This window comes from Mesoplodon mirus, assembly GCF_964341445.2.
Source record: "Mesoplodon mirus genome assembly, chromosome: 9".
Lineage (NCBI taxonomy): Eukaryota > Metazoa > Chordata > Mammalia > Artiodactyla > Ziphiidae > Mesoplodon > Mesoplodon mirus.
In genome coordinates, this window is record NC_138985.1 from 110,958,401 (window position 1) to 110,978,189 (window position 19,789).

Sequence of the window (19,789 nt, forward strand, 5' to 3'; positions counted from 1 at the left end):
CTCAGAGTAGGTTTGACTATTCTTAGGCCCTTACTCTTTATCATAAATTTTAGAATCAGTTTAAGGTCAATGAAAAATTTTGATGGGATTTTGATTAGAGACACATTGAATTTGTAGATTAATTTGGGAAAAACTTGGTATCTTGGGACTTCCATGGTAGTCCAGTGGGTAAGACTCCACACTCCCAATGCAGGGTGCCTGAGTTCGATCCCTGGTCAGGGAACTAGATCCTGCATGCATGCAGCAACTAAAGATCCTGCGTGCCGCAACGAAGATCCCGCATGCCGCAACGAAGACACGGCGCAGCCTAAATAAATAAATATTTTAAAAAATTTGATATCTTTATGAATTGAATTTTCCTATCCAGGAGTATGGTATATATGTTTTATTGTTTTTTTCATGTTTCTTATGTTTTTCAGTAATTTTTTCAGTATCCTTTAAAAATCTCATACATACCTTTTGCCATATTTATTTTTAGGTACCTTTATTTTTTTTGCTGTTGTGAATGTTTTTTTAATTAAATTTTCTAATTGTTGCCACCATAGTAGGAATGCTGCTGAATTTTTAAAGTTGTTTTTGAATCCAACAGTCCTGCTGCCCTGTCTTATTTGTTCGAATAGCTTGCAGGTTCTCTTAAGTTTGCTATGCAAGGTATTGTATTAACTGCAAATAATGGTTATTTTGTCTCTTCCAACCCCAGTACTTCATATTTTTTTCTTGATCTGGCTGCACTGGCTAGAACTTCTATCAGTGACTAGAACTGGGGATAGCCGGTGCTTTTGTCTTTCTGATTTTAAAAAGAATGATTTTACTGTTTCACTAGTGATTGCTGTAGGCTTTTGTGGAAATGCTTTTTCAGGTTAATACAGTGCCGTTGTATCCCTAGTTTACTAAGAGATTAAAAAAAATTTTTTTTTAATTATGAATAGATGTTGACATTTAAGGCTTTTTGTGTATCTCTTGAGATGATTATGTGGTTTTGACACTTAGGCTCCTAATATGAATTACATTGATATATTTTTCAAATGTTGAACACTCTTTTATTTTATTCTTGAGATAAACCCTACTTGGTTATGAAATATCAAGTACATACTGAATTGTATTTGCAAATATTTATTTGGGATTTTTCTATCAATGTTCAAAAGTGAGATTAATCTATAATTTTCTTTATTTTGTACTAGTTTTGTTTGGTTTGTACATCAAAATTATACTGGCTTTATGAAATGAGGTTGTTAGCTTTCTTTTCTGTTCTTTGGAATAGTTTATATAAGTTAGGAATTATTGTTTGAAGGTTTAGTAAAATGTTTGACATTCTTTTGAGAAATATAATGGATATTTTTATTTTAAAAATTACTGTTGTTGGGATTTCCCTAGTGGTCCAGTGGCTAAGGCTCTGCTCTCCCAATGCAGGGGCCCCGGGTTTGATCCTTGGTCAGGGAACTAGATCCCACATGCCACAACTAAGAGTTTGCATGCTGCAACTAAAGTTCCCACATGCTGCAACTAAAAGATCCCGCATGCCACAACGAAGATCCCACGTGCAGCAACAAAGATCCTGTGTGCCGCAACTAAGACCTGGCACAGCCAAACAAACAAATAAACAAACAAATAAATAAATGTTAAAAAATAATTACTGTTGTCTGTCAACTGCTTTAGCAAGTGTTCTTGAGATATAGAATTTTTATCTAAATCTTTAGGTATATTTTTCCTTAGATATACTCTTCCTGATAATCTTCCTTAGATTGCCTTCTAATGACTTTTTAGCACTTGGAGAATAGCCTGTGTCTTCTGGTTATACACATTCTATACCCATACAGTTTTTTTTTTTTTTTTTTTTTTTTTTTTTTAATTTATTTTATTTTATTTTTTTGCTTTATAACAAATTTAATCAGTTATACATATACATATGTTTCCATATCCCCTCCCTTTTGTGTCTCCCTCCCACCCTCCCTATCCCACCCCTCCAGGCGGTCACAAAGTACCGAGCTGATCTCCCTGTGCTATGCGGCTGCTTCCCACTAGCTATCTACCTCACGTTTGGTAGTGTATATATGTCCATGCCGCTCTTTCACTTTGTCACAGCTTACCCTTCCCCCTCCCCATATCCTCAAGTCCATTCTCTAGTAGGTCTGTGTCTTTATTCCTGTCTTACCCCTATGTTCTTCATGACATTTTTTTTTCTTAAATTCCATATATATGTGTTAGCATACAGTATTTGTCTTTCTCTTTCTGACTTACTTCACTCTGTATGACAGACTCTAGGTCTATCCACCTCATTACAAATAGCTCAATTTCATTTCTTTTTATGGCTGAGTAATATTCCATTGTATATATGTGCCACATCTTCTTTATCCATTCATCCGATGATGGACACTTAGGTTGTTTCCATCTCCGGGCTATTGTAAATAGGGCTGCTATGAACATTTTGGTACATGTCTCTTTTTGAATTATGGTTTTCTCAGGGTATATGCCCAGTAGTGGGATTGCTGGGTCATATGGTAGTTCTATTTGTAGTTTTTTAAGGAACCTCCATACCGTTCTCCATAGCGGCTGTACCAATTCACATTCCCACCAGCAGTGCAAGAGTGTTCCCTTTTTTCCACACCCTCTCCAGCATTTATTGTTTCTAGATTTTTTGATGATGGCCATTCTGACTGGTGTGAGATGATATCTCATTGTAGTTTTGATTTGCATTTCTCTAATGAGTAAAGATGTTGAGCATCCTTTCATGTGTTTGTTGGCAGTCTGTATATCTTCTGTGGAGAAATGTCTATTTAGGTCTTCTGCCCATTTTTGGATTGGGTTCTTTGTTTTTTTGTTATTGAGCTGCATGATCTGCAGAACTTTTACATTGTTCTTTATTAAGTTTAATCTTGTTAGTTTTGATTCATCATTATAGCTAACTGAGGTGCTTTATTTTTTAATTTGTTTAAATAATTTACAAGCTCATACATACCTTACAACTGTATTTTATTTGTGTTTAAAATATTTTATTTTGAAATATAGAGTCACAGGAAGTTGTAAAGAGAGTTTAGAGAGGTTCTGTGTACCCTTTTTCCTGTTCTCTCCAAAGGTTACATCTTACACAATCATAGTACAATATCAAAACCAGGAGTTTGACGTTGGAACAGTGTAAGTGCAGTTCTCTGTCATTTTATCCCATGTGTAGGTGCCTGTAACCACCACTGCAGTCACGATATAGAACTATTTCATCACCACAAAGAAGTTGTGTTATTTCTTGATAATTACATGTGTTATTATTTTATAATTACACGTGTTATTTCCCATGTTATTTCTTTATAATTACACGTATATCCCTCCCCTCCACCGTCCTTGCCCACTGACCACCACTAATCTGTTTCCGTCTCCATAATTTTGCTGTTTAGAGGATGTTATAGAGATGGAGTAATACAGTATATGTGTCCTTTTGAGATTAGCTTGCTCATTTGGCATAAAGCCCTTGGGTGCCATCCAGGTTGTTGCATGTATCAGTAGATTGTCCCTTTTTATTGCTGAGTGGTATTATTCCAGTGTGTGGATGTGTACCACAGATGTTTAAACATTCTTCTTTTGAGGGGCATCTCGGTTATTTCCAGTTTTTAGCTGTTACAAATATAGCTGCTATGAACAGTTGTGTACAGGTCTTTGCGTGGACATAATTTTTCATTTCTCTGGATAAATCCTGTGCATAGCACAAGTTGTATGGCAAGTTTGTGTCTAGTGTTTTTCAGTAACTACCAGAGCGCTTTCCACAGTGGCTGTGTCATTTTGCACCCCCACCAGCTATGTATGCGAGAGCCAGCTTCACCTTGACAGTGTTTGCCATTGTCACTGGTGTACTTTATCTGTTCCGGTAAGTATGCAGTGATGTCTCATTCTCCTCCTTATTTTTGTTTCCCTAACGGCCAGTGATGGCAAACATCTTTTCATGTGCTTATTTGCCATCTGAATATCATCTTTGAAATGTCTCTTCGTGTCTTTCGCTCATTTTTTAATAGTGTTGCTTGTATTTTTACTGTTAAGTTTTCAGGGTTCTTTGTATATACTAGATATGAGTCGTTTGTCAGATATGTGGTTTGCAAGTAATTTCTCCCATCATTTAGCTTGTCTTTTCATCCTCTTCACAGGGTCTTTTGCAGAGCAAACGTTTTAACTTTCGATGAATCAGCTTTTTGATTCATTGATCTTTCTCTCTTTTTTCTGTTTTAAATTTCATCAATTTCTGCCCTTTATCTCCTTCCATCTTCTTGCTTTGGGTTTATTTTACTCTTCTCGGTTCTTAAGGTGGGAACTCAGATTGTTGATTTGAGACTTCTTTTTTCTAATGTAAGCATGTAGTGTTAAAAGCTTCCTTCTTAGCACTACTTTACCTATGTCCCACACATTTTAATATTTTGTCTTTTAATTTTCCTTCTGTTCATGCAGTTTTTATTTTCCCTGAGACTTCCTCTTTGATCCATGGATATTCAGACCTATGTTGTTTAGTTTCCAAGTATTTGGGGGATTTTCTCATTATCTTTCTGTTATTGATTTCTGAGTTAATTCCATTGTAGTCAGAAAGCACACTTCTATGGTTTTAATTCTTTTAAACTTGTTGAGGTTCATTTTATGGTCCAGTATTAGATTTATTTTGGTCCCATGTGCACTTGAAAACAATGCGTGTTCTGTTCTTGTTGGGTGGAATGTTCTCTTCATGTCAGTTAGATCCTCTAGGTTGATGGTGTTGAGTTCTTCTATATCCTTGCTGATTTTCTCTCTACTTGTTCCATCACTAGTTGAGAGAGAGGTAAAGTCTATATCTATAATTATGGACTTGTCTTTTTCTCCTTTGAGTTTTTGTTTCATGTTTTGCAGCATTCTTTGGTACACACACATTTGGGATTGCTCTGTCTTGACAGATTGACTACTGCTATTTAATGTCCCTTTCTATCAGTGGTAATTTTCTGTGCTATAAAGTTTACTTTTTCTGATAGCAGTATGGCCACTCATACTTTCTTTGATTAATATTTTTGTGGAGTACCTTTTTCCATCTTTCTAGTTTTAACCTATATACAGGCATACCTTGGAGATGTTGTGGGTTTGGTTCTAGACCACTGCAATAAAGTGAATATCACAATAAAGCAAGTCACACGAAATTTTGGTTTCCCAGTCGATTTAAAAGTTATGTTTACACTGTACTGCCATCTGTTAAGTGTGCTATAGCATATGTCTAAAAAAACAGTGTATGTACCTTAATTAAAAAATACTTTATTGCGGGCTTCCCTGGTGGCGCTGTGGTTGAGAGTCTGCCTGCCGATGCAGGGGGCGCGGGTTCGTGCCCCGGTTCGGGAGGATCCCACATGCCGCGGAGCAGCTGGGCCCGTGAGCCATGGCCGCTGAGTCTGCGTGTCCAGAGCCTGTGCTCCACAGTGGGAGAGGCCACAGCAGTGAGAGGCCCACGTACTGCAAAAAAAAAAACAAACAAAAAAAACCCAGAAAAACTTTATTGCTAAAAATTGCTAACCATCATCTGAGCCTTCAGCAAGTCATAGTAGTAACATCAAAGATCACTGATCACAGATCCCCTTAACAAATATAGTAATGATGAAAAAGTTTGAAATATTCTGAGAATTACCAAAATGTGGCACAGAGACATGAAGTGAGCAAATGCTGTTGGAAAAGTGGCACCAGTAGACTTGCTTGACTCAGGGTTGTCAGAAACCTTCAATTTGTAAAAAAGACTAAATAAAAGCAAAGCACAGTAAAACCAGGTGTGCCTGTATATTGTTATATTGGAAGAGAGTTTCTCATAGACAATGTAGAGTTCAGTCATGTTTTTTTAATCCACTCTACCAATATCTGTCTTTTAACTGGTGTGTTTAGACCATTACATTTATCGTGATTATTGATTAGTTCTTTTTCTGTTTGTTCTTCTGTTTTTCATTTCTTTGTTTTGTTTTACCTAACTTCCTATGGATTACTTGAGTATAGTTTTAGAATTTCATTTTGACTTACCTGTGGTGTCTTATTTATTTATTTATTTAGGTTGCGCTGGGTCTTAGCTGTGGCACGTGGGATCTTTGTTGTGGCATGCAGGCTCTTAGTTGCAGCATGTGGGAATCTAGTTCCCTGACCAGGGATTGAACCCAGGCCCCCTTCATTGGGAGCATAGAGTCCCAACCACAGGACCACCAGGGAAGTCCCATATCTGTGGTGTTTTGAGTGCTTCTCTCTGTGTAGCTCTTTAAATGGTTGGTCTAGCTATTATCTTATATATACATAGCTTTTCTTAGTCTGTGGTGTCAGCATTTACCAGTTTCAGTGACACGTAGAAACCTTATCTCCCTTTATGTCCCTTTACCCTCCTCCCTTTCTGTTATAATTGAGGTTATACATTGAGAAGCACATTAGCATTATAATTTTTGCTTTAACTGCCGAACATAACTTAGCAAACACAAGAGGAGAAGGAAAGTAATTGTAATTTCCATATTTTTGCTCTTGTTCTTCCTTTCTTCCTGATGTTCCAGGATTCCTTCTTTTATCATTTCCTCTCCGTTTAGAGAACTTTCTTTAGCCAGTCTTTTAGAGTAGATATGTCGGTGACAAATTCTGTTAGTTTTTGTTCATCTGAGAATGTCTAGATTTGCTCCTCATTTTTGAAGGAAATTTTGCTGAATATAGAATTCTGAGTGGGCAGTTCTCGCAACACTTGAAAATATGCAACTTCCTTTTGGGCTACCTGATTTCTGATGAGAAATTTGCTGGAGGCGTTCAGAATTTTTTCTTTGCTCTTTAGTTTTTGGATTTTTTTGGGTTTATCCTCTTTGGAGTTTATTCAACCTTAAATTTATAGGTTTATTTTATTTTTTTGGCCAAATTTGCCAATTTTTTTTTTTTCTCACCACGCAGCTTGCAGGATCTTAGTTCCCCAACCAGGGATCGAACCCAGGTCCCCTGCAGTGGAAGCGCAGAGTACTAACCACTGGGCCACCAGGGAATTCCTAAATTTGACAAATTTTTAATCATAATTTCTTTGGATGCTTTTCCAGCCCTACCTCCTTTCTCCTCTCATCTGGGACTTGGAATACATGAATATTAGATCTGCTGTTGTCCAGCCCACATGTCCCTGAAGCCCTGTTCATTTGTTTTTCAGTCTGTTTTCTCTTTGTTGTTCAGGTTGGGTTATTTCTGTTGCTGTCTTCAAGTTCATTGACTCTTTATTCTGTCGTTTTCTGCTGCTGAGCTCATCCATTGACATTTTTATTTCAGGTATTGTGTTTTCTGGTTCTAAAATTTCTATGGGTTTGGTCTTTATATCTTTTATCTTTGCTGTGACTTTGTGTTCCTTTGCTGACTTCCTTTTATTTTTCATTTGTTTCAGGTGCATTTGTAGTTGCTCATTGAAGCATTTTATGATGGCTCCTAAAATCTTGTTTGGTAATTCTATTATCTGTGTCATCTCAGTGTTGGTATCTGTTGATCATCTTTTCTCATTTTACTTGAGATATTCCTGGTTCTTGCTATGGTGAGAGTTTTTTTCTTTTTTTATTGAAACCTGGACATTTTGGGTATTATATTATGAGATTCCAGATCTTATTTAAATCTTATGCTTTGGCAAGTCTTTTTTTTTTTTTTTTTTTTTTTTTTTTTTTGCGGTACGTGTGCCTCTCACTGTTGTGGCCTCTCCCGTTGCGGAGCACAGGCTCCGGACACGCAGGCTCAACGACCATGGCTCACGGGCCTAGCCGCTCCACGGCACATGGGCTCTTCCCGGACCAGAGCACAAACCTGTGTCCCCTGCATCGGCAGGCGGACTGTCAACCACCGTGCCACCAAGGAAGCCCTGGCAAGTCATTTCTGATATCGCTCCAGCAGGGGAAGGGGGATACCCTTTGTTAATGCCAGTTTGGGGCTGAAGTTCAGCTTTTCCTCTTGGCCTTTGTTGACACTCATTTGGGGAGGGGCTCCATGTTGCTGCTGAAGTGTGGGCGGGGGATCAGACCCTTGACTAGGCCTCTGCAGGTACCATCCGCCGGGAGGGTGAGGGGTGGAAGTGTTGACTTTCCACCGGGCCTCCTCTGTCAGGACCCTGGTGTGGAGGCAGAGGGGTGGGATGGGTCCCGGCTCCCGCGTGGTGTCTACACGGCGCGTGGGGGGTTTGTTTTTCTGTCGTGTTTGACTGGAGTCAGGCAGTTGTATGTTTTCACTGCCCCTTTCACCTCCTTTGGCTGGAGACAGCAGGCTTTGGGGGACTGTGTTTGTTCCCACTGGTGTTTCTGGGTTGTTGGCTTCCGTGGCAGCCAGTGTAGGACACGTGAAACAAACGAAAACCTGGAAGTCACCAGCGTGTTGTTCCTTGGGTCCTGAGGTCCCTAGCCAGTCTGCTGCTTTCTCTTCACTGCTCAGCATTTTTATGTTTCTTTCAAATATAAAGTCCAGGGATTCTAGCTGTGCTTAGTGAGAGGAGTAGAGAAAAGTATGTTTACTCCATCTTTCCAGAAGCAGAAGTCCAAATTTAATTAATTTTGAATAGGTAATGCATTCATGTGACATACGAATTAAATGCTGTAAAAAGATGTACAGTGAAAATTAACTCTCTACCACCCACTTCCCCTCTTAGATGGCAACTACTGTTTCTGGTTTCTTCCTTCCTGAGGTAACTCTACATGTACCAGCAAATATACGCAGTCGTGTTTTTACCTAAGTGGTGGCATACCACGGACACCGTTTTGCACCTTGCTTTTTTTCTCCTGACGCTCCATCTTGGAGAACGTTGTGGGTCACTCCGTGAACTCCTTCATTGCTTTTCGTGGCCTCATGATATTCCAGTGCATGGAGATGCCACATGTATGTAAGCAGTTGGAATGTTTAGGTGCTGATCCTGGTATCTGTTATTTGTTGTCCTTTCCATCTTAATGTTCTCTGCACACTTGTTGTCTTTGTTTACACCTGAGTCAGGGTCCTGTAGGAAGCTGTGGTGTGCTGGAGAAAGCTGCGGGTGATTTAGATCTGTGTCCTACGATGAGTCATGTATATACTCCGTGAATACTCAGAGATGCCCACTGATAGCTACTCTTTAGACCCATTTCTCCATCATGTTCGCAAGGACTGTTTGGACCACATGCTTTTCATAGGTATGAACAAAAAATTTTGAATATAAGCTCCATAAACCTTTACTCTCTTTCATGGCTGTAGTTGCTTCCGTGTAATAGTTAAAAGAAGCACGCTTTATGGTTTGTTGCTGCTGCTGCTAAGGGCCACTAAAACATAGATCTCCTGTGATTTGGGGTCAGAGTACTTACATCTCCCTTTTGGGAGGGATAAGATTTACTTTGTTGTCAGGTGAATTTTTGAGTATGGTAGCTTCATTCTCACTAAGGTTAGCATTGTTTTCTTTAAGGTGGTGAGTTTTCTCTTGGTTAGATATATTGCCCTCAAATTTTTGACAGACTCGAATGAAGTCATGAAATGAAGAATCTTTTTGTCTTTGTCTCTTTGCAGTCTTTTATGTTGACTTGGAAGTTTAATTCTAAATTCGTGCATAGTTAAGTTTGGTCTTGCCCAGAGGGTGGAATCTGGCACTGCCACACGGCGAGGAGTTTTGAGGTCTGCTGCAAGCCCTCTCTCCAGGGGCCCTTGAAATGCTAACTGGTGCATCGGATGATTCTGTGTCAGTGCGCCACTGGATGGCATGGTTGGTGTTCAGAGATGGGTTGCGTTTGTTTCCACAGGTTGCCTTAGTAAGTGTTGGCCCTCCAGACTTTTCTGGCCCCATTCGCAGCCCCGTGGCCCTGATGGGCTCACTGCTTCTGACCTGGATGCTTCCTCTGGGCTCAGCCCCCAGCATTTCCTGCAGAAATTCTGTCCTTTAGATTTGCGCCACCTTTCGTAACTTGAAAGCTTCGAGACTAAATGTGGCAATGAGTTGGAGTGAGAAAAGGAGATGGGCAAAGTGATTTCTGTCTTTTTTTTTTCCACCTCTTCAGCCTGTTACTTAAAGATAGCTTTCTGAGAAAAAGGATTAAAATTCACTCCTGTAGCTTTGTTGCTATTCTTCATTTGTAATAAATTGGGGATTTCAGATAATCTACCTTTAAAAATAATTGTATTTGTTTACTAATTTGTTTTGGAATAAATTTGATAAAGAGTAGTTTTTAGGAACTCAGAGTTTAACCAGGGGTTAGGAGTTCAAATGGAAAATTGAATCTTTTTGAAGCTTTCCACATTTCATTAGATGTTAATTCTGGAGTTAAGTTTTATATGATTATTTACTACTAAGTATATTCCTAAGTATCAAGGTCAAGCTCTTATTAAAATAATGTTTCCAAAAAGCCATTAATATTTTTACATAATACAATTGTTTGATTATTGTACTTTTCTTTTTGTCATATACTAGTCAGCAACCTCTTAGTTTTTCTTTTAATGGGAAATCAGGTTTTTTTTTTTGGTAACAAGACTAAAAATATGTTTTAAATCTGACAGAGTTTCATGAAAATGACATGAGGCATTTTTTCAGTTTACTCTCTTCTTCTGTATTATATTTAAAATTTTGTCTCCTATATTTTAAAATTTGGAACCTATTTGATACTCCATGGGCATTTCACTTACTATCTTGAGGGATTTTTTTCAGATGAAACTGAGAAATTTAGTAATGTAGCTTTTGTCAGCATTAAAAGCAGACCAGCTGAGTTCTTTTGTGCCATGCTGAAAATAATGCTGGAACATGGTAACTTGTTTCTGTATTACTTTATGTACTCATTGGTAGAGTCTTTTCTATGAACACACTCGACCCCAAATAAAACCCTAACGTTGGAAATTTACTTGTCCATACATAGGGATTTTATCATCCTCTCTTGATCGTTGAAATGAATGAGTGTGGTGATGGACTCTTTGTGCTGTTTTTCCCAAGGTATTGCCATCAGAGAGTCTGCAAAGGTGGTCGACCAAGCCCAGAGGAGGGTGTTGAGGGGTGTCGACGACCTGGACTTCTTCATAGGGGACGAAGCCATAGACAAACCCACGTACGCCACAAAGGTAAACGCCTACTGGGATTCGCTTCTGCAAGTGCACGGCCAAGAGCAGAGCAGCAGGATGAGTGATGCAAAGTGGCGCTTTGTGTAGAAACTGTACTTGTGAGTTGTAGAATAGATTTTATTCTTACGTGTGAAAAGAGGCTTTGTTGTTGTTTTTGATGAGGGTATTTTTGATGTGGGGAATCACGTGAACTTACAAATGCAGAGTTGACTCAGGGACCGCTGGGTTATGTGGAAAGCAAGGTCTGCTCCTGTGGAAACCTGAAGGTTGACTAATTAACCTGTCATATATGGAAAGTTGCGGATTGATCACTTAAAAAGAAGCACTAAAGTTATTTAACTAGACATTTGTTCTAAACAGAACACTCCCCAAATCCAGATCGAATGGTATTGTCGATTAGCTCTGCTTTTCCATCTGTTACCCCATGTTAAGACGACTCTTTGTGCTTAGAAATGGGTGGAGTAGAATATAAACAGTAATGTCATGTAATCTTTCTGGTCAAGTGCCTGTTGTTTCTTTATATAAATTAGCATACACTCCATGCAGAGGAACACTGTTCAACAACTTGCTGTCTTCCATCTCTTCTGGGCCAGTGCTGTTGTTAAACGGTTGCTCTTACTGATGTGAACTGAAGCTTGATGTAGTTTGGTTTCTCTTGCTTTAGTGGCCAATAAGACACGGAATAATTGAAGACTGGGATCTAATGGAAAGGTTCATGGAACAAGTGATTTTTAAATATCTTCGAGCTGAGCCTGAGGATCATTATTTTTTAATGGTGAGTAACTGGACCTAAGAGGAATATATCCCTGTAAATTCCAAGTTGCATAGATTTTAACACTCCCCAAGGTGTTCTTCCCTGGGGAGTTTTTAATGCCTGCTAAAGCTGTTTGTATGAATGGGGGTGCTTTTTGGACAAATAACGGAAAGCTCAACAAAAATGCCTGAAAGCCAAAAGCGGCTTATTATCTCATGAAACAAAAAGGCCAGAGTCAGGCCGCTCCAGGGCTCGTTATTTCAGCAACTCAGGGACGGAGGCAAGGACCAGCCCAATTCAGTAGTTTGGCCTCTTGTGTTGGTTACCTTCAAGCCCCAGGATGACTGTCCAAGTTCCTTTACCACCTCTTGGTGTATTTGCTGTCAGAGGTGGAAGCACTTTTTAGGAATTAAGAATCCCTTTCCTAGATTTACTCCCCAGCAGATTTACTCCATCCATCCATGCCTAGCCTGGTCCCTTGCAAGGGGAATGGAATTACCTTGACAGGTTTAGATTGATCAAGATTCTCTCCCTTGGGCTGGTGAGGGGACGATGTCTGATCACCTGGCCCCAAGAGGGTAGGTACCTAAACAGGCCTCTAACAGCAAGGAAGGTGGAGGGAGGAATGGATTTGGGTAGGAAACCAACTGTGCACTTGGATGTCCTCGAGAAGTAATTGGATGACTCTGATTTTTGCTGCTTTTATAGCAGAGGAAACTGAGTCAAGATGTTATTTTGCCGGGGTTTAAATCGCACTCTAAAATAAAATTGAGCTGAGTTATGGGCCCTGATATTGTACTTAATTGATCTTGTTCAAACAAAATAAAGCATTACAGAGAAATGAAAAGAAATATCTCTTGGTTATGGAGTCTGTTCTACTTGTTTGACTCAACTTCACATGTTTCCTTCCATGAAATGTTCTTTTTAAGTTAAAATTAATTACATGTACAAAACACTTGCTTTGTGGAGAGCAATTGCACGTAGCATAAGCTGCACATTACAACCTACGTAATTTAGCTTTGGATTTTTTCCATGCAAGTACATTGTCAAATGGTCCCTGGTCCCCAATTATCTAGTTCTTTCTAATGTTAAATATGGAGTGTTGTTTAGAATTATCTGGTTTAAAATATGTTAACTACAAGGCTATTATGGTAGTTAGTGGAATCTATATATTTAATATCTATTACAGCAAGTCCTTGAAAGTGCCCTGGTCTTTTTTTCTGGCTATATTGCCATAACTAGGAATTGCCAAGTGTGAATACTGTGTTTTACAGGCCACCATGTGTTTTCTCTCCTGTGCGTCTACAGTGGTTTATGTAAAATAAATGGAGCCAGGAAACTGACAGTGTGTCTGAGTGGCTTTGTCTTTAAAGCCTCAGTAGATCACAGATTCCTACCTGTCCCATCTGGCGTCTTTCCATCTCTCGCGCGTTGTGTAACAACTTGTTGGACAGGACTTCAGGAGCGCATGCCGCCCAGCACTTCTGTCTGCCTCAGCTTCCCATGCCAGGTGGTCCCCTCTCACTCCACTCAGAGGGACACTTAGTCCTAGCCTGTGGAGCAGACACACACCACCAGAACACAGCCTACAGGAATTGTTTCCTGCAAGAAATTATTTTCTACTTTAGCTGGCATTATAGGCTAGTAAGATAAAACCACTTTCTCGGAAGGAATTGGAGGTGTTTGGTGTGAATATGGAAAAGTCCATTTGCCAAAAATGAGTACCTGTAATGAATATTCAAAAATAATCAAGTTTATTAAATTAAACAGAGAAAATATTGTGTTCTGTGTATTGTGCTTTGAATTTTGCAAGGTCAGTTCATTGCATGATGTGACTGAGGAAGTAATGAGAATGGTACATTTCTTTCAGGTTTATGCCCTTAGTCGTCAGTTCATGGAATAGTTCAAGGGGAGTAAAGCAGGTATAGAGATTTATGGCCGAGCCTAGAAGTCAGTTGAAGACATTTACTGAACTGCTATATCAGATAATGCTTTTTGGTATAAGAGAGTCTAAAGGGGTTAAATTAAAGGTCCCTCAGTAGCCCCCCAAATTGTTCTTTCTGACTGCGGTGACCAGATGCCTGAGCGTATAGGTGAGAATGAGCTCATTACGGCTCACGTTTTTCAAGACATTTCAGAGACTCGGCTGTATCTGTCATGTGGATCGAGCAGATAGCAAATGGGAATCCTGCTCTTTTCTCCAATACTGAAGAGCCCAGAGTTCAGAACAGAAGCATGTATTTTAAAGAACTGCAGTGCTCTTGAGTGGAAATCGAGTTACAACTTTAGAAGAGATTGGCAGACGTTTTGAATATGAGTCAAGGAGGAAGAGCAAGCAGCACGTGCTGATCAAGAATGCCTGAGAGCCGGGAGCCGGGAACATGGACATCCCGGCTTAGAGAGAGGGAGAGAGAGAGAATCACCCTTCCTTCGTCTGGGTCCTCAGTGGCTCAGATGACACCCGCCCATGTTGGTGAAGGCGTGTCTCTGTTCTCAGTCCGCTGAATGCTAATCTCTTCCAGAGACACCCTCACAGACACACCCAGAAATGATGTTTTACCAGCTCTCCGGGTGTCCCTTAGCCTAGTCAAGCTGACCATGACATGTGGTAAGTCCTGACTCGCCATCATAGTTTCCTGGCTCTTGAGAATGATGTAGACCCGCTGTGTCCAGTACGGAAGCCACCGGCCGCTGCGAAGGCTGACAGCCCTGGGTACGCTGAGTCCATCACCCCTGGCCCATGTGCCCTCCACCTTACAGTGCCTTGTCATCTCCTCTCCTGGTCTCCCTCCCTTCAGGATTTATATTTTTAAAAAGGTTTCTTTTTTTTTTTTTTTTTTTTTTTTTTTTTTGGCTGTACGCGGGCCTCTCACTGTTGTGGCCTCTCCCGTTGCGGAGCACAGGCTCCGGACGCACAGGCTCAGCGGCCATGGCTCACGGGCCCAGCCGCTCCGCGGCATATGGGATCCTCCCAGACCGGGGCACGAACCCGTATCCCCTGCATCGGCAGGCGGACTCTCAACCACTGCGCCACCAGGGAGGCCCTAAAAAGGTTTCTTTACTGCAATTATAGAGAGGCTTGTGGGTGGAGCAGTATTAGGTACATGTGTTCAGTTTGCTGTCTTTATCCGGAAATATGGATTGGTTTTATGGAACAGATTAATTCTTTATTTTTGAATTAATACCAGATGATGTTTCACCATTATTATGAATAAATTTGTTTGTGTGACTTGCATTCATGTGATGTTTTAATCATATGCTTCAGTATTAAAAAAATAAGAAAAACTTGATATCCCCTATTTAGATCTTGTTGTAAATAATGGTTTGGGGAAAGTTCCATTTAAATTGGTCTCCTAAAAGAACAGTTACTGGTGGTAAACATAAAAGAAATGGAGGATTGAGGAAAAAATGGGTTTATGATTATGATTCTCAGAACCCATAAGAATATGCCTTTAATAATGCTGAATTTGATTCAGGAGCCAGGAGAACCTAATTATATTGTAAACATTCCCTTAAATAGAAGTATGTAGATTTTAATGTAAATTCTTCACAGATGGTGAATCTTTTGGCAGCAAGTAATTAAATATTGGTTTTAGCAAGTTAAGGGTTTTATTTTCCTTACATCCATTTGTAGTAGGGAGGGCAGTGCTGGCAGGGCAGCATCCTGGTGTCATTAGCGGTCTCTGTGCTCTGGTATCTCTAGCGTATGGCTTTCATTCCAAGGTCACCTGATGACCCCGTGCTGGCTCCTGCAGCTCCATCACCACCTCTGCATTCCAGGAAAGAAGGCATTAAGAGCAAGCAGAAGGGAGTCTACTGCTCGAGCCTGCCTTCACCCCTGTAAGGAGCTTTCCTAGAAGCCACATCCATCAGCTTTTGCTTCTTATTGGCCAGAACTTAGTCACTTAGCCATCCCTGTCCATGAGGAAGTCTGGGAAATGCTTTTCCTCTGGGCCTGTGATTGATCAGTGGTCTGTCATTAAGGCAGAAGGGAGAATAGGTACAGGGAAGGCAAGTTGCAGTGCCTTCCATAATGATGTGACTACAGGTATGAAGACAGTGGCCAGGCGAGAATTCATTCAACTGTCTTCACAACTCTGGCTGGATGTGGCGAGTGTCGTCCCCATCGGGAGCCAGGAGGCCAGGAAAAGCCATGTCGAGATGCACTGCTGCTTCTGCTCTGTGTTGCCGTCTTGCCTCTGTGAGTTTCTCCGTCTGGATAAATAGATCAAGAAGTTGTATTGGGGGTTTCTGTGGTCTTTACACACAGGCTGTAACCCAGGGTTTCACAACTCTTGTAAAGATTTTTTTTTATTATAGAACTGTAAGTGTGATTTAGAAAATTTGAAAGATATCTGTGGGACTTTTTACATCCCATTAACATAAATATTAACATTTAGCATATCTTCATTTAATCTTTTCACCCATGTTTTTGTATGACTTTGCATTCAATATTGTGTCCTCTTCCCCCATTCTCTTACACTCTTTTCATAATCCTCATTTTAATGGCTAGACAATCCTCTGTCCAGTGAATATTTCCTATCTGTTTAGCAGTTTCACCATTTTTAGATGTTTACTTTTGTTTCCAATTTCTGGTTTTCTAAGAAGTAATCTTTGCACAGTGTTTTCTATATTAGCATTTTTATATTAAAAATATAAAAATTATATATGATTTGGGGGTACAGAAGTATTAATAATTTTGAATCTTTAGCATACCGTTTCACGCTGAAATCTTCAGTGTACTAGAGGCCACATTATTAGAACTCTTGTCAGCACTGATTAATATTTTTGATTATTTGTTGTCAACTTGCATTTTTAATAACTTTGACCTTAAACATTTTTTCATGTGTTTATTAGCTGTATTTTCTCTTTCGTGAATTGCCTATTCATGTCCTGTGTTCTGTACATATCAGTGTTTTATTGCTTTTCCTATTGCTGTGATTTCTATGGTCTTTTTTTTTTTTTTTTTTTTAGTGGTTTGCGGGCCTCTCACTGTTGTGGCCTCTCCCGTTGCGGAGCGCAGGCTCCGGACGCGCAGGCTCAGCGGCCATGGCGCGCAGGCTCAGCGGCCATGGCTCACAGGCCCAGCCACTCTGCGGCATGTGGGATCTTCCCAGACCGGGGCACGAACCCGTGTCCCCTGCATCGGCAGGCGGACTCCCAACCACTGCGCCACCAGGGAAGCCCTATGGTCTTTTTTTTTTACCTAAAAGTTTTTTTTGTGATAAAATGTACATAAAATTTACCATTTTAACCATTTTTGAACGTACAGTTTGGTGAATTGAGTACATTCACATTGTTGTGCCCCTGTTACCACCATCCATCTCCAGAACTTTCTCATCTTCCAAACTGGAACTCTGACCCCGTTGAAGAATAGCTCCCCATTCCTGCTTCCTCCAGCCCCTGGCACCCCCCATCCTACTTTCTGTGTCTATGACTGTAACTATTCTAGATCCTCATATAAGTGGAATCCTACAGTATTTTTCCTTTTGTGACTGGCTTATTTCACTTAGTGTAATGTCTTCAGGGTTCAGCCACATTGTAGCATGTGTCAGAATTTCCTTCTTTTTAGGGCTGAATGATATTCTGTCTTATATATATGTATCACACTTTGTTTATACTGTGAACTCTTCCATATAATAGATAGGAAGCTTTTGTCAGGAGCAGATACTTTTTTTCTCAATTGATTTTTTTCCCTTTGTAGGTTATGTTTTTGAATCTGTAAGTTTTTATGTAGTAAACTGTTTTCCTTTGATGTTTATACATAATTTTCATCCATTTGGGATATATTTGGAACATCATTTGACACTGGACTTAAACCCAGGAAGAATCCAGGAGCCAGTGTCAATCTACTTCTTGCTGGGAATGTCTTCTGTAGGCTCACTTTTTGCTTCAAACCAAATAGGCAGCTCTTAGCCGGCAGGCAAGAAATGTTCCTCGACTGTGCTCACACTTTTCATGCCTTTTTAGTCGTCTTCTCTGGATCCTTTTGTTCCCCTCTACTCAGTTTAAATGCTTTGTTTATAAAGTTAACTTATTAAGGTGCTTGCATTTCTCTTCATGGTGAGAAAAGATTTTATAGATCTCTGTAGCTAATATATATAATTTCTTCTGGTGTGAATTACATTATTGATGGTATAGCTGACATTTATTCAGCGCTTGCTATGTGCCCTGCCCCTCCCCTCACCAGGTATTTACACGTATTCACTCATTTAATCCCACCAACAACCCTGAGGGAGGTAGTTACTAGGCCTGTTTGTCAGGTGGGTAGGAGGTGCTTTAAGGAGATACATGTAGCCAGTACTGCTGGAAGGTGCAGCTATTACTCATGTGCTTTAAATGCAAGAAGTCTAAAATAGTAATCATAACACAGGGCCAGCTGTGTGCTGGGCGCTTTAAGGTATGAACAAATCTCAACCCCCTGAGGTGGGCATGTTAAAATAAGTTATGTTGTTGTTGGGTGACTTTCAGATCCCTTATTTACAATCTGCTTTTGATGACCTTATTATTTCTCACATATGTCTTAAGATTGCTTTCTCTCTCCCATCCAGGGAATATTATATATTGATTCTAATCACAGTCATTAAAACTTACTTGGGGCGCTGCGTTTGAGCTTTCCATCATTGTTACACAAGAGTCTAAGCTAAAGCCCCCAGCGAGCTGACAGCCAGACTTGCTTATTTGTTTGAAGCGATAACATGCACAGCACAGAATTCAAAAGGTGCAGAAGGATTTCCAGTGCACGTGTGTCTCCTTCCCAGCTCTGTGCTGCCCCCCAGATCCCCTTCCTGGAGGAAAACACCTTTACTGGTTCTTAACCAGAGATAATTGTGTGCAGGCATATGGATTGTACATAAACTTGTTTTATAAAATGGTAATGAAATACACATATGGTTGTAACCTTGTTTTTTCTTGTAAAACCTTTAAAAATTGTGATTAAAAACATGAAATTTACTCCCTTAACCTTTTTTAAGTGTGTAGTTCAGAGTGTTACCTATATTCGCATTGTCGTGTCACAGGTCTCTAGAACCTTCACATCCTGCAGAACTGAAGCTCTGCCCGTTGAACAGCTCCCTTTTCCTCGCCCCCGTACACCTTGATTTTTTAAAAAAAAGTTGTTGATACAGAAGAACATTTAAGAATGTGTAAAGTGTGGAGATGCCTTTCTCTTTTCACTTACCTGTTTATCATAGAGATTGTTTCATACCAGCACGCAAAAAGCTCATCCTTTTTAATTGCTGCAAAGTGTAGCATTTTATGGATGTGGCATAATTTGTTTAATCAGTTCCTAGTGATGGGCATTTAGGTTTTTTTTTTAAAATATTTTATTTATTTATTTGGTTGTGCCGGGTCTTGGTTGCGGCATGCGGGCTCCTTAGTTGCAGCTCGTGGGCTCCTTAGTTGCGGCACGCACGTGAGATCTAGTTCTCTGACTGGGGATTGATCCCAGGCCCCCTGCGTTGGGAGCATGGAGTCCTAACCACTGGACAGCCAGGGAAGTCCCAAGGTTTTTTCTGATCTTAGAAGCAATGCTGACTTTGGACCTCTCTGAGGCACCTTGTTTTTTCTTGCCTAGGGAATGTAATTTGATTTTGTTTCACGGTCTTAGCTAAGAGACTGTCTTTAGTGAGTTTCTCACTGGTACTTGCTGATGATTTTAGTAACAGTAACTCACCACATGCTGGGTGCTGCCCTGAGCACTTTATTTAGACTCCTGTGAGGTCAGTGCTAATTACACACTGAGAGAGGAAACCACCTTCTAAACTTAGTAAAATTGAAGGTGGGACGAGCTCTCCTTTTAACCGGGCTGGTGTGGCATGCCACTGTGTGACAGGTGTGTGTGGCCTTAGTTCAGCTGTCCTACTATATGCTTTGCTTTCTGGTTTTAATGTGTTTTATTTATGTATTAGTATTTTAAGACTTATTATTTATAAAAATAATTCATAATAATTCATTAAAACTATTTTAATATAACTGTCCTTCTGTATAATATATTTACCTGTGTTTAGGTATGATTACTTC

At 40.0% G+C, this 19,789-nt stretch overlaps 1 protein-coding gene across 7 annotated transcripts in view; it reads left to right on the forward strand.

Annotated features, from left to right (window-relative positions):
• ACTR3B (actin related protein 3B) overlaps nt 1-19,789 on the forward strand; it is a 65,104-nt gene that overhangs the window by 21,227 nt on the left and 24,088 nt on the right. For 6 of the 7 annotated variants that reach the window (XR_014295058.1, XM_082633085.1, XM_082633083.1 and 3 more), the window contains 2 exons: nt 10,889-11,013; nt 11,678-11,788. Coding sequence is in view for 6 of the 7 variants with exons in the window: in XM_082633083.1 (XP_082489209.1) it covers nt 10,889-11,013; nt 11,678-11,788 (236 nt within the window). In the remaining variant the exon portion in view is untranslated. Of the gene's footprint in view, nt 1-3,649; nt 3,854-10,888; nt 11,014-11,677; nt 11,789-19,789 lie in introns of those variants that run through there. The other variant, XM_082633086.1, reaches the window with a different exon arrangement.